Below are 12,535 nucleotides of genomic sequence, written 5' to 3'. Positions count from 1 at the left end.
TGCCCGCGGTCTTGATTTTGTTCGCGAAACCATGAACTAGACACCTCTTCTACACACTTTCGCTTTCTGATTGATATCCTACAAAAGAAAAACCACCCATCATGCCGAAAGCCGACAGGCGCTCGAAGCTCGCCGAGCTTCGGGCTCTCCGACAGTCTGGCAAGAAGGGTAACTACGAAGTCGAGGACGTTTCCGAATTGTACGAGGAGGTCGACGAGAACCAATACAAAAAGATCATTAGGGACCGTCTGGACCAGGACGACTTCGTTGTCGACGACAATGGCGAAGGCTACGCTGACGACGGCCGAGAGGAGTGGGATCGTGCCCCTCAGTATTATTCGGACAGTGACGAGGATGTGACTATACAAGGACGCGGCAGGCCTAGCAAAGCATGTAAGATAGCCTGACCATACCCATCATTCGAGTCTGGACAACAGCTAAAAGCAAGTAGTAAAGAAGCAGCGCGAGGACGAGGTAGCCAAGCGAGACGCAAACGATCGAGACATTAGCGAGTACTTTACAAAGGGTGCTGTCAAGACACAAGCAAAGCCAAAGGTTTGCATTAACGAAACTGTGGGACGAACTCTATGGTAACCAGGTCAACAGGTAGCGAAGACAAAAGAAGATGACGCCTTCCTTGCCGACTTACTCGGCGAAGTGGACGCCAACGTCCCCGCACCCGTCTCAAGGTCTGGGGGCAAACGCAACAGATCCCCGGAACGGCGAAGAGCCCGCGTGCTCTCTCCCGCGCCAGAGACTAGACGGCCTTTGTCCAAGAGACCCAAGACCGTAGACGACCGACTTCCTTCTCCGACCATTGACGACTCGGTGCTTGACGATGGCTACATGCCGCCTATGGGCGACGATAGAGAGGACAGTCCGATCGTGGAGGCTGCTGATATTCCCATGTCTGACCCGGCACCATCATCGCCGGCGGCAAAGGTAGCTCAGCGAAAGGCCCAGATCAAGGCAGAGCCAAAAGACGAGGACGATGACGATATGATGGAGGTCGCACACGCCGGTACCATCACCACTGCCAGCGTCAACATCGCCGGATCGAGACCTCCGAAGAAGCTGATCAAGCCGGAGCCGTATCCTTCGCCCCTGAACTCGTCCCCTGCTAAAGCAGCCGAGCCCATGGTGGACTCGTCTGCTTGGAACTTCATTACTGACCAGCTCAACGTCGTCAGCAGCTCACCTGCGGAGGCGAGAACTGTTGGTAAGATCGACTACAAGGATGCTGTCGAACCGGACGGCAGTCTCAACTTGTTCTGGACAGACTACACTGAGGTGAATGGCAGTCTCTGCCTCTTCGGTAAGGTCTTAAACAAGAAGACCGGGCTGTATGTCAGCTGTTTCGTAAAAGTCGACAACATCCTGCGCAAGCTGTACTTTCTGCCGCGCGAAACAAGAGTGCAAGGCAGCGAGGACACTGGGGAGGAGGTCGGGATGATGGACGTCTACTCTGAGATTGATGCCATGATGACCAAGATGAATGTTGGCATGTACAAGATCAAGGCTTGTAAGCGCAAGTATGCATTCGAACTGCCAGGAATCCCCAAAGAAGCACAGTATCTCAAGTGCCTCTACCCATATACAAGTAAGTCACCGGTATGAAAGCTTTGGCGAACGTCGGCTGACTAGAGGGAAAAAAGAGCCCGTGATCGATGGATCCGCTACTGGAGAGACCTTTTCGCGCGTTTTCGGCACCAACACCGCTTTATTTGAACAATTCGTTCTATGGAAAAACATTATGGGACCATGCTGGCTCAAGATCAACGACGCCGACTTTGGCGCCCTCAAGAATGCCTCTCACTGCAAGCTTGAGGTCTTAGTCGAGCACCCAAATATGGTCGCCCCGCTGAGTGACTCCGATAACCTCGACACGCCTCCCCTGACATTGATGGCCTTGTCCTTGCGTACCGCATTCAATGCTAAAGCCAACAAGCCCGAGATCCTCGCCATCAGCGCCAGGATTTACGAGAAGCTGTCATTAAATGACACCACTCCCGCCGAAAAGCTTCCCTGCCGAACCTTCACACTTATTCGGCCGTACGGCACGTCGTTCCCGCTTGGGTTCGAGACAATGGCCAAAGAGCGCAAGAGAGGCCTTCTCAAGACGTTCCGTCAAGAATCTGAAATCCTTCAGTTTTTCCTAGCACAGCTCGATGTTGTTGATCCTGACGTTATCTTGGGACATCAATTAGAGGGCGTCGACTACAGTGTGCTACTCAACCGTCTACACGAGAAGAAGACACACCAGTGGTCTCGCCTCGGTCGTCTCAAGCGGTCACAATGGCCAGCTTCCATGAACAAGGTCGGCGGCAATGTATTCGCTGAAAGGCAAATCATGTCTGGTCGTCTTCTCTGTGATCTCGCCAACGATGCCGGAAAATCTGCCATGTATAAGTGCCAGTCTTGGAGTTTGACAGAGATGTGCAGCCTCTACCTATCGGGCAACAACCGCCGTCAAGACATTGATAATGAGGCGGCTCTCAAGGGCTGGGCTACTCAAAACAAGGATGGCATGATGAACTACATCACTCACATGGAGACCGACACACATTTCATCACTGCCCTTGCCCTCCAAGTCCAGCTTCTGCCTCTGACCAAAGTCCTCACCAACTTGGCTGGTAACTCCTGGGCGAGAACTCTCACAGGTACTCGTGCTGAGCGGAATGAGTACATTTTGCTGCATGAGTTTCACCGCAATAAGTACATCTGTCCCGACAAGCAAACTTTCCGGGGCAGAATGGCCCAAGAAGATAATCAAGAAGAGGAAGGCGAAGGCAAGAAGAAGGACAAGTACAAGGGAGGTCTTGTCTTTGAGCCCGAAAAGGGTCTGTACGACAAGTTCGTTCTCGTCATGGACTTTAACTCCCTGTATCCCTCTATCATTCAGGAGTTTAACATTTGCTTCACGACTGTCAACAGATCAGCAATGGTAAGCTAAACACATCTTCTGGAAAGGCGACAATATCTAATCATTTCTTAGAACGAGGACGAGGACGCTGTGCCCGAGGTTCCCAAGGATCAGGACCAGGGCATTCTGCCCAGACTAATTGCCACTCTTGTCAGTCGAAGAAGACAAGTCAAGGCTCTCATGAAGGACAAGAGCGCCACTACGGAGCAGCTTGCCACCTGGGATATCAAACAGCTTGCGTTGAAGCTCACAGCCAATTCCATGTACGGATGCTTGGGCTACACCAAGTCTCGTTTCTACGCCCGTCCGCTCGCAGTCTTGACCACGTACAAGGGTCGTGAGATCTTGCGGAGCACCAAGGAGCTTGCTGAAAGCAAGGCCCTTCAGGTCATCTACGGAGACACTGATTCCGTCATGATCAATGCTAATGTCGAAAATGTGGCGGACGCGTTCAAGGTGGGCCAGGAGTTCAAGAAGGCAGTCAATGAGCGATACAGACTTCTCGAGATCGACATTGACAACGTCTTCCGCCGTATCCTGCTCCAGGCCAAGAAGAAGTACGCCGCCATCAACTTGGTTGAAAAAGACGGCAAGTTCATCGAAAAGATGGAGGTCAAGGGTCTAGACATGAAGCGTCGCGAGTACTGCACTTTGTCCAAGGAAATCTCCAGCAAGATTCTTAACGAGATTCTTTCCGGTGATGAGACAGAGGTGTCTATTTCCCGTATTCATGAGTACCTGAGAGAGATCTCTGGCATGATGCGCGAGCAGTCCGTCCCTCCCCAAAAGTATATAATCTTCACCCAACTCGGCAAGACTCCTACAGAGTACCCCAACGCAGACTCGATGCCCCAGGTTCAGGTAGCGCTTCGGGAAATTGCTCGAGGAAAGACAGTTCGCCGTGGTGACGTTGTTTCGTACATCATCACCGGTGATCCTCAGAGTTCCGATCCTGCGCCGAAGAGAGCATACCTTCCCGCCGATGTCATGAAGGCCGACTCTGGCCTCTCGCCTGACGTCGAATGGTATATGGGCAAGCAGATCTTCCCCCCTGTTGAGCGTCTATGCGCAAACATTGTGGGCACGTCAAGCTCTCAACTTGCAGAGTGCCTCGGGTTAGATATTCGCAGGTACAAGTCGGCGCAGGATGGTCATCAAAGCTCTAGCAACGACATGGAGATCCATCCCCTTGAGTCGCAGATCCCCGACGACGTGCGGTTTGCCGAGTGTGCGCGTTTGTCTCTGCGCTGCCGCACCTGCAAAAAATCGTCTGTGTTTGAGGGTCTCCTCGCCCAGCCTGATCGTGTGTCGGCTTCGGGTGTGCTCTGCGATTCGTGCGACGCAACCATTCCGATGATGTCCATCGTGGCCCAAGTCGAACATGCTCTTCGCACGCAGACTGCTCGCTACTACGAGGGCTGGCTCGTGTGCGACGACACGGCTTGTGGCATCCGCACTCGTCAGATGAATGTTTACGGCACCCGCTGTCTGGGACCCAAAGGCCTTGCGCGGGACTGTCTCGGCCGTATGCGCTACGAGTTTACCGAGAAGGCAATTTACAACCAACTGGTGTACTTTGCCAGCCTGTGGGACGTCGAAAAGATCAAGGCGTCGGCCGAGAGTGGGAGCGACCTCTCCCGCGAGGAAAAGGACAAGATATTCGCACTTGCCGAGCATAACCGCGTCCGGTTTGACACCGTCAAGGGCGTGGTTGACAAATATCTCGACAAGTGTGGCAGGCAATGGGTCGCCATGGACACTCTGTTCGCGAAGCTGGGATTCAACAAGCCTCTTCTCACCGCCGCATAAGCCAGACAACGAACCGCGAAATGCAATGATGACGAACCGGACGGGATCACTTTAGAATGAAACTTGGCTTGGGCAGTAGGACGAGGTTTCAGGGAGGGGAGTTTGTTTGACTTTCAGTATACATTGCTCTCTCCTGCCTGGCACAACAGTGGCGGGTTTTCAGATTGTTGAGCCTGGCGTTTTCGGCAGATTCAAATTTGGGCAGTTGAGCACGTATCGATGAACGCATAGCATTGGTCTTGGTATGCAAGAAGGCCAATTTTAATTCACATCAGTTGTGTCTACTCAAGTAGAGCCTTTCGAGCTTCCGTTTGCATGTTGTGTTCTCTCTCACTTCGTTCTACATTTAGTGCTAGCATACCAACATACTGCCTTTACTAGGCTCGTCAGCCCCTTTCTTACACCTCCTCGTCTGTCGATGGTTGGGAGGCCAAAGACGGCGCAGCATGAGGGGGGGCAGGGTACATCAGGGCTGGCAGGGGTGTGTCGACAAATGAGGCTATTTTCGAGGGATATAAAGCCCTCATGCACGACGCTACCCACATTCACACATGCGTTCACACGCCATAAAGACAGGGCTATCAGTAGTCAGTAGACCGCGAGGCAAATACGACACATGGGGGGATTGTATGAACTGTGTGGTCTCTTTTTTTGCTGATCCACTGGCTGGCTCTTGCCGAGTTAAATGTACAAAGTCAGAAGAAGTATTAGGTCCTCCGCCCGGTCCGATTAATCCCGCCGATGTCTCATCTTTTTTGCCCTATTCATCATGGCTCGAACCCAGGAGCCAAGCTGCCGTTGGCGACCGGCAACAAGGTCCTGACATCCGTACTAGAACTGGGCCAATCTCTTTTTTAGAGTGTTCCGTGACCAGACCGTTTTATTGCCCTCCCAAAACCGGGGGGGAAACCTCACTTCCTTTTCCCCCAAACTTGTTTCCATGCAAAGTGTTGTTGGGTCTCCGCTGTGAAAAACCAGCCAGTGGACAAGCCAATGCCAAAAGCAAGAGTAAAATAGAAAAAGACGAAACCCTCTTCTGAACATTCCCAGAATCCCCTTTTCTGCATAACAGGAAATCACGACCTGGCCGAAGCTCCCCATTGTATGCTTTTGTTGAGTGCCCTCATATCCGCCTGGAAGGTCAGCGTGCTGGCCAGGTCATACACACATGAGCTCTCCATTGCTGGATGGACCCTCCCGAGGTCGTCTTCTTTCATTCGTGCATCTGGCATTTCCATTCGCCCATGTCCCATCCCTCCAAACATAGCCAGGCACAATAAAGATGACCCGTAAAGCGTCGTGAACTCGTATTAGAAAGGAATAGAAACACATGTTGAGAAACGCATCGGGGGATGCGTTGTGGAGTTGGGGAGGGGTAGGATGTAGGAAAACGGACGTCTGTGGTCCGAAATTGAGAAAACCTCTCTTCCTTGCGAGAGGTTCTCTCGGTTGCGAATCGTCTATGTCGGTATTCTTCTCGAGGTATCATGGTCCGCAGTAGTAAAGATCAGGGTAACTTTTGAAACACACGAACTGTGAAAACCCTTGTGTAAATGCACCAAAACAACCCCCGCCCCTGTCTATTTGCTGAAATGCAACGACTCATTGGAAAAGGAAATACTCAGGGTCTCTCCTCATTTGTCTCCGCCGGCAGCGGAGCTGTCAGGAACGGCCTTGGACAGTGCAGGCGATGCCGCAGTCGAGGGAGGAGAGGCTGGGTTTTCGCTGTCCAAATTGGCGAGTGCGCTATTGACTAGTGAGATATTGACCAGAAGAAAAGAGGATCATGATTATTATCTTACCTGAAAGCGTTGGTGTGCTGAGTGGTAGGCGGTGTTCCGGTGCGGGAAGAAGCACCAGAGTCCTCACCAGGGCGGCCGAGGGAGCCGCCAGGGCCGAGTCTGCGGCCGCTGTTGCTGCGCGAGGCAAACATGGACGTAGGTCCAAGAGTGACATTGCCGCTGGCGGCTCTGCTGGTAGAACCCTTCAGGCGGCGCAGGTCATCCATACCAACCTGGTTGGAAGCAGCTTGCATGTAGCCAGACGAAAAGTTGCGGGAATCGCCACGACCAAGGTTGGGACGACCGCCAGGCCCCCCACGCTGGCTGCCGCTGCGCTGGTTCTCCTGAGCCTTCTGGATGGCAGCAGCCTCAGCCTACAATTTTGTTAGCCTCCGTTTGAGCATTTCAGGTATTACTGATGTTCTTACCTCGGCACGGATCTCCTCCAGAGTCTTTGGGCCCTTGTTGGCCTCCTTGGAAGACCAACCAGACCTACGGAGGTCAATGACGTCCATGAGCATGAACTTCAATCTGCTGGCGAGCTCGGGCATGTCGACCATGTGCTGAATGCGTTCGAAGTAGGCATTCATCAGCTGCTTGCCCTTGTCTGATGCATCGAGGTTGCCGCCAATCGTTCTCAGCAGCTTGGAAAGAGACTCAATCTCTGCTTCGTCGGGCACGCCCTCGTAGTCAACCAACTTGCGTACACACTCATGCATGATACGTTCAGTCAGCATGCCGAGCTTGTATAGCTCACCAATGAACTGAACCAGACCAAGACCACGACGCTTGGCGGCAGCAGCAATGTAGTATTCGTCGGACAGCATGACAGCCTCTCCGGTAGCCTTGTCCTTCTCGCCTTCCTTGAGCTCTGGCAAGTTGACCTTCCAACCACGCTCGAACTCTTCTTGGCAGCGGTTGAGCAGGTACTTGCGGAACAGAGCACCGCCACTAACAACAACACCATTCTTGTCCTTGATGTTCTCGTCGCGAATCTCGGCGCTCATCGTGTCAAGCATGCGCTTGCAGAACTTGGCGTACATTGAGGCCCAGTGAGCTTCATCAGTCGCCTTCTCAAAGGTGAGCTGGATGACCTGGCGGAGGGTGCGGCCGTCAGACTCGTCCTTGGACTGGCCTGCAATGGCGAGGATCTGGTCGGCAATCTTGTCGAATTTCTCGGGGGTCATCTTGTTGAGCGCGGCTTTGACCTTACGTTGGACCATTTCGGGATCCATGTGGTCTGCAGCAGCACCGCTACCAGCGGCACCACCCTTTCCAATGCTGGTAGGCTTCCAACCGGTAGCGGAGACCGCGATAGGCTTGACTTCCATGCCCTGCGTAAGAGGCATGGTCTTAGCTGCCTGCGCCTCCTTGGCGTTGAAGTCGTTGCGTCTACTACCACCTCCTCTTTGAGAACGAGTTCTAGGTGAGTTGGGTCCCATGTTGGAGGAGGAAGGTGTGCGAGCCATCTGTCCAGCGACAGGGAAGGAGGGACGGAAGTTGCCCATACCGCCCATGCCGCCTGCGCTCATAGCAGCATTGGACATGGCGAAGCGTTCAGCAGAAGTTGTACCTCTGACGTTGGGGTTCATGGGGCCGCCAGGGGCGCCGAACTTGCCCATCACTCCGGCAGCAGAGCCGCGTTGAGAGTTTCCGCGGCCAGATCCAGCTCGGGGAGTAGAAGCGGAACGGGAGCCATCGTTGTCACCAATCAAAGACTTGACCTGTTGGTGGAATTCCATGGAAGGCTGCTCGGTAAAGACCTTCTGGAACTGGAGCAAGAACTGAGCATCGTACTTGAAGGTCTTGCCCTTCTTGGCGACAGCGGCATTGAGTGCGGGGTTGGGGGAGCTGATTCCCGCAGGGTAGGTGTCCTGGTTGATAACTTGCAAGAAGCGAGCAGACTTGAGTGACTGGAGAGCGGCGCTGGGCTGAGGCGGCTCGACAGGCTTGGTGTTGAGGGGGGCGAGGTTCAGAGGGGAAGGCTTGGCTCCACGCTTCTCGGTAGGAGTGGCCTTGGGCGCAGACGCCTCAGTAGGAGTGGAAGCCTTTGAATCGCCACCAATGCTCAGAGTAGAGAGCTTGTCGGTGACGTCGCCAACCTTGGCAGGCTCGTCGGGAAGGTCTCCTGACTTACTCTTCGCAAGAAGCTCGGCAACAGAGGGGGCAGAGGAGGCACCCTGGGCACGCTTCCTCTCCTTCTCCTCCTCAAGACGCTCCATCTCACGCTCAGCCTCGCGAAGCTTGCGATCTTCGTCGGCAGCGTTGGCCTTCTTCTTCTCCTCCTCGGCCTTCTTCGCAGCCTCCTTTTCGATGGCCTTCTTCGCGTTGTATTCCGCAGCCTCCTTCTCGCGACGAGCATCCTCTTCTTCCATCTCCCTGATCATGCGTTCCATTCGTTCGTCCTCGGTTTCGGCCTCAGCGACAGGTTCGGCGGGCTTCTCAGCCTGTGCCTTGGCCTTAGCCTCAGCTTCGGCCTTGGCGTCAGCTTCAGCCTTGGCGTCAGCTTCAGCCTTGGCCTTCTCTTCTTCCTGAGCCTTACGCTTGGCCTCGGCAGCTTCTTCCTCGGCCTTGCGAGCCTCCTCCTTGGCCTTCTCCTCAGCTTCAGCCTTGGCCTTAGCTTCGGCAGTCTTCTTCTCCTCCTCAGCAGCCTTGGCCTTGGCCTCGGCCTCTTCCTTAGCCTTATCCTCGCCACCCTTGGTGGCTTGCTGGATCTTGGCTCTAAGCTCGTCCTGGATCTCGCGAGCAGTCTTCGGGGTGGCTTGGCTATCGTTACGGACATGGGATGGCGTCGCTGACTTCGGTGGAGGGGTAGGGGTAGAAGTCACAATCGGAGGAGTCTTGGATTGCTGAATGCTTGGAGCAGGAGAGGACGGGGTCTTCATGCTCTTGAAGTCAACAGCCTCACCCGCAGCATTCTTGATGACGATGGCCGCGCTCTTCTTGGGGCGAACAAAGTTGTTACCGACAACCATTGGGGTCTTAACCTGAGCATTTTGAGGCTGGGGTGTACCAGAGACAACAGGCGCGGCCGGTTGACCAGTGCTTGAAGACGGCCGTTCCGAGTGCGAAGATGTACGTGACATAGCAGTCGGAGCAGGTTGGTGGAAAGGGGGAGGCACAAACCCAGGCTGGAAGGCCGGGGGAGCGCCGGGGGGGGAGGGCATGTACCCCATCTGGTTGTAGTAAATGGGTCTGCCGTAGTTGTCGAACTGGCCCTGAGGGGGAGGGTATCCGTACTGTTGCTGTTTCGCTTGAGTTAGCAATCTCTCGTAATTACCAGTTTCGGGCGAAAGATCAAGAGGAGGAACTGGGGGGGGCGCAAGGAAAGATCCATCAGGCGCCATCGGAAGCTGATCAGCGAAGTTGAATTCGCCATGCTCTGGGAAGTAGCCCGGCTGGAACTCGTTGTGCGGCATGTTGCCCAGATGATATCGCTCATGATCAGTCACCCAGATTTGCTCTTCACGCCGGCTGTGGCGTCGAGGTCTGTTGACATCCAATTGCGACTCATGTGACAAGTCTGCATGCCGAGACTTCTGGGACGACTTATCCCAGTCACGACGCTGATTCTTCCGCTTATTCTTGGTAGACAGAGTAGACGAATTGAAAGACGGAACATAAACATCTGGAAAGGAGGAGGGGTGCTGTACTTGTTGGGGCGCCATGTTGGGTGGCGGGTAATAGTGCTGAGGCGGAGTAGCCATAGGCATCGGGTGCATTTGAGCCGGAGCCATGTTCGGGGTTCCTGGCTGGGACTGGGCCAGAGCCGGGCTTCGGGTCGGCTGAGGCGAGTTCGGGTAAGGCATTGTACGTCCGGGATGAAAGGAAGGGGGCATGGCACCGCGTCCGCGGCCGTTGCCGTACTGCTGGCCAGGCGGGAAACCCATGTTGGCATTGTAGGGAGGGTGCTGCGGGTTGAAGCCACGGCCTCGGCCGCCCTGAGGCTGGAACCCTTGACGGTTTGGGCCCTGGTTAGGACCAACAGGCCCGCTCACATCGCTGTGCTGAGAGACGCCCGATTCTCGTCTAATATGAGAGCCAGGCTGGGCGGGCAGAGCGGCCTGGGACTGAGGAGTGGAGGCTTGTCTCATGTGGCGCTGCAGCGAGTAGTTGTCAGCAAGGGTACCAACGACATGGTCTATACAGGTGTGATGGGTAACTTACATCGCCATCGCTTCCGAGACTGCCAAATGTCATCGCGCCGGAGTGAGCCATACCAGAAGGAGGGCGGCCACCGCTAGCAGAAGGCTGAGGAATAGGCGAGGGAGAGTGCGCAGGAGAGGGCACCCTCTGATGAGCTCCAGGGATGGGGATAGGAGCCGCGGTAGACTGAGGAGTGCTGTGCGCAACAGCGGGTGAGTTGTAGCCAAATTGGATACCAGGCTTAGAACCACCGACGGGGCCACCGTTGGGAGCGAAGCTGTTGGGACCGTTGGCAAGAGTGACGGAGCTCTTGCGGCTGTGGTCAGCCGCGTTTCCGTTCATGTTCGAGGAACCGTGGGCGACTGCTGGGGCAGCAGGCACAGCAGGAGTGATGGGGGGACGTCCATTTACAGGTGACGGAGCAGACGGCTTGGCATTTTGCGCAGAGGAGCCACCGACCACCACAGGTGGGTTGGATCCCGTCGCAATCAGCGGCGTGGAGGCTTGCTTCTTGTTCGCACCGGCAGCGGACGCATATGAAGGAGCCGAAGTCGCAGCAGAGGAGTTGGGCGCCGGGTTGGACTGGGGGCTGGCAGTCGAAGTCATATGTGGAATCTCGTCGTTGCGCGTGCGGAAAGAAATGTGCGTTGATGGAGATGCGTTTCTCGGTCGAGGAAGCGTCGGCGTCGGGGGATGATGTGTAGGTTGCGAAAAGACGACGATGTGGTCGAACTTGGCGCAACTGATACGATCGCTCGGATACCGAATCTCAGATTCGACGGAGGGGTCCTGGGGCGCAGAAATCCAAGAAGTGAATGACTGTGGTGCAATAGGTCGATCTATGAATGAATCGTCGCTAGGATGATTCAGAGGCAGGATCGGATCGGGTTATGGTCGATTCGGTCCGTTGACTGGGTTGCGAAGGACTGTTGTCGTAGATTCCTTGACGGAAGGAACGAAATATCGCTGGGCGATGGGGGGTGGGAGAGGGGAAAATACAACGATTTTCGGCCTTCGCAGCGGTCGGGAGGGAACCAAAGAAAGGTATTCCAAGCGACCGGCTGTATTAAGAAGAGGGGAGAGTTGTCTTCTGAAGGGAAATACAGAAGAAACCTGCTGATGGAAGAAAGGGTCTGGTGAGGAATTATCCACCTGGACCAATTTTGGTGTTTGTGGTGAGGGAAGATTTGAAAGAGGAATCGGCCAAAAAAATTTTGGGCGGCAGATATTATGGCGTGGACCTGGGAAATCGGAGGAGTGTGAGGGAAAGACCCAGGAAGGTACCTTTCGGAGGTACCTCACCATTAAGCCCGCGCCTACGGCTCACCTAAAAGCAGATTCGATACCTCACGTCGCCTGTGGGAAGCCCAGATTCACTACCTTACCCTGTGTGTAAAATAGTGGGCCCATAGACACCCTGTGGACGACACTGGACAAGGTGAATCACAGATGTCCACGAGAGTTGCTCAGGCAGTCGACGTCTCCCAGTCCCGTCGCCCGTTGTCCAATCCACCTCGATCTAGAAGCGTCCCATTTGCTAAGGACTCACTCATTCATTCCCTTACGCAATATGGTGGACGGGCTGGCTTGGGCCATATCAACGCCCAGTCACTGACGAGCCAAAGAGCCAAAGAGCCATGGAGGGCAGAGCGACATGCCCTGGGCGACAGGACGGGGTGACCACCTGGACGACCAACCGCCAACACCAACACCAACACCACCAGCCCAGGACACCTCCTACACACAAAGACCATACCCCAGGCTTATCAGCACGGTAGGAGACCCGCATTTCTCGCGCACAAATGACAGTGCGAATTCCTCATTGGTGAATGCTGTTCTTGCTTTCTGCCCGCCCAGGCGAGTGATTGATTGAAAC

The 12,535-nt window shown here is 54.7% G+C and overlaps 2 protein-coding genes across 2 annotated transcripts; one reads left to right on the top strand and one right to left on the bottom strand.

Moving 5' to 3' along the window:
• Nucleotides 1–101: 101 nt before the first annotated feature.
• pol1 (DNA polymerase alpha catalytic subunit) lies at nt 102–4,732 on the top strand (the record flags this gene model as incomplete). The annotated part of the gene is made up of 5 exons (XM_032026312.1): nt 102–393; nt 452–555; nt 607–1,600; nt 1,656–2,944; nt 2,996–4,732. The coding sequence occupies 5 exons, from the start codon at nt 102–104 to the stop codon at nt 4,730–4,732; spliced, it is 4,416 nt and encodes a 1,471-aa protein (XP_031877195.1).
• Nucleotides 4,733–6,366: 1,634 nt separating this feature from the next.
• tif471 (Eukaryotic translation initiation factor 4 gamma) lies at nt 6,367–11,265 on the bottom strand (the record flags this gene model as incomplete). The annotated part of the gene is made up of 5 exons (XM_032026311.1): nt 6,367–6,478; nt 6,535–6,887; nt 6,942–9,758; nt 10,167–10,613; nt 10,681–11,265. 5 exons carry the CDS (start codon nt 11,263–11,265, stop codon nt 6,367–6,369), a joined length of 4,314 nt encoding a protein of 1,437 aa, XP_031877179.1.
• Nucleotides 11,266–12,535: the final 1,270 nt, after the last annotated feature.

The sequence above is a fragment of the Colletotrichum fructicola genome (assembly GCF_000319635.2).
Source record: "Colletotrichum fructicola Nara gc5 chromosome Unknown KSG_Nara_v1_contig01, whole genome shotgun sequence".
Lineage (NCBI taxonomy): Eukaryota > Fungi > Ascomycota > Sordariomycetes > Glomerellales > Glomerellaceae > Colletotrichum > Colletotrichum fructicola.
Note: the sequence above shows the minus strand (reverse complement) of the source record. Positions and strands in the feature narration are given on the sequence as shown.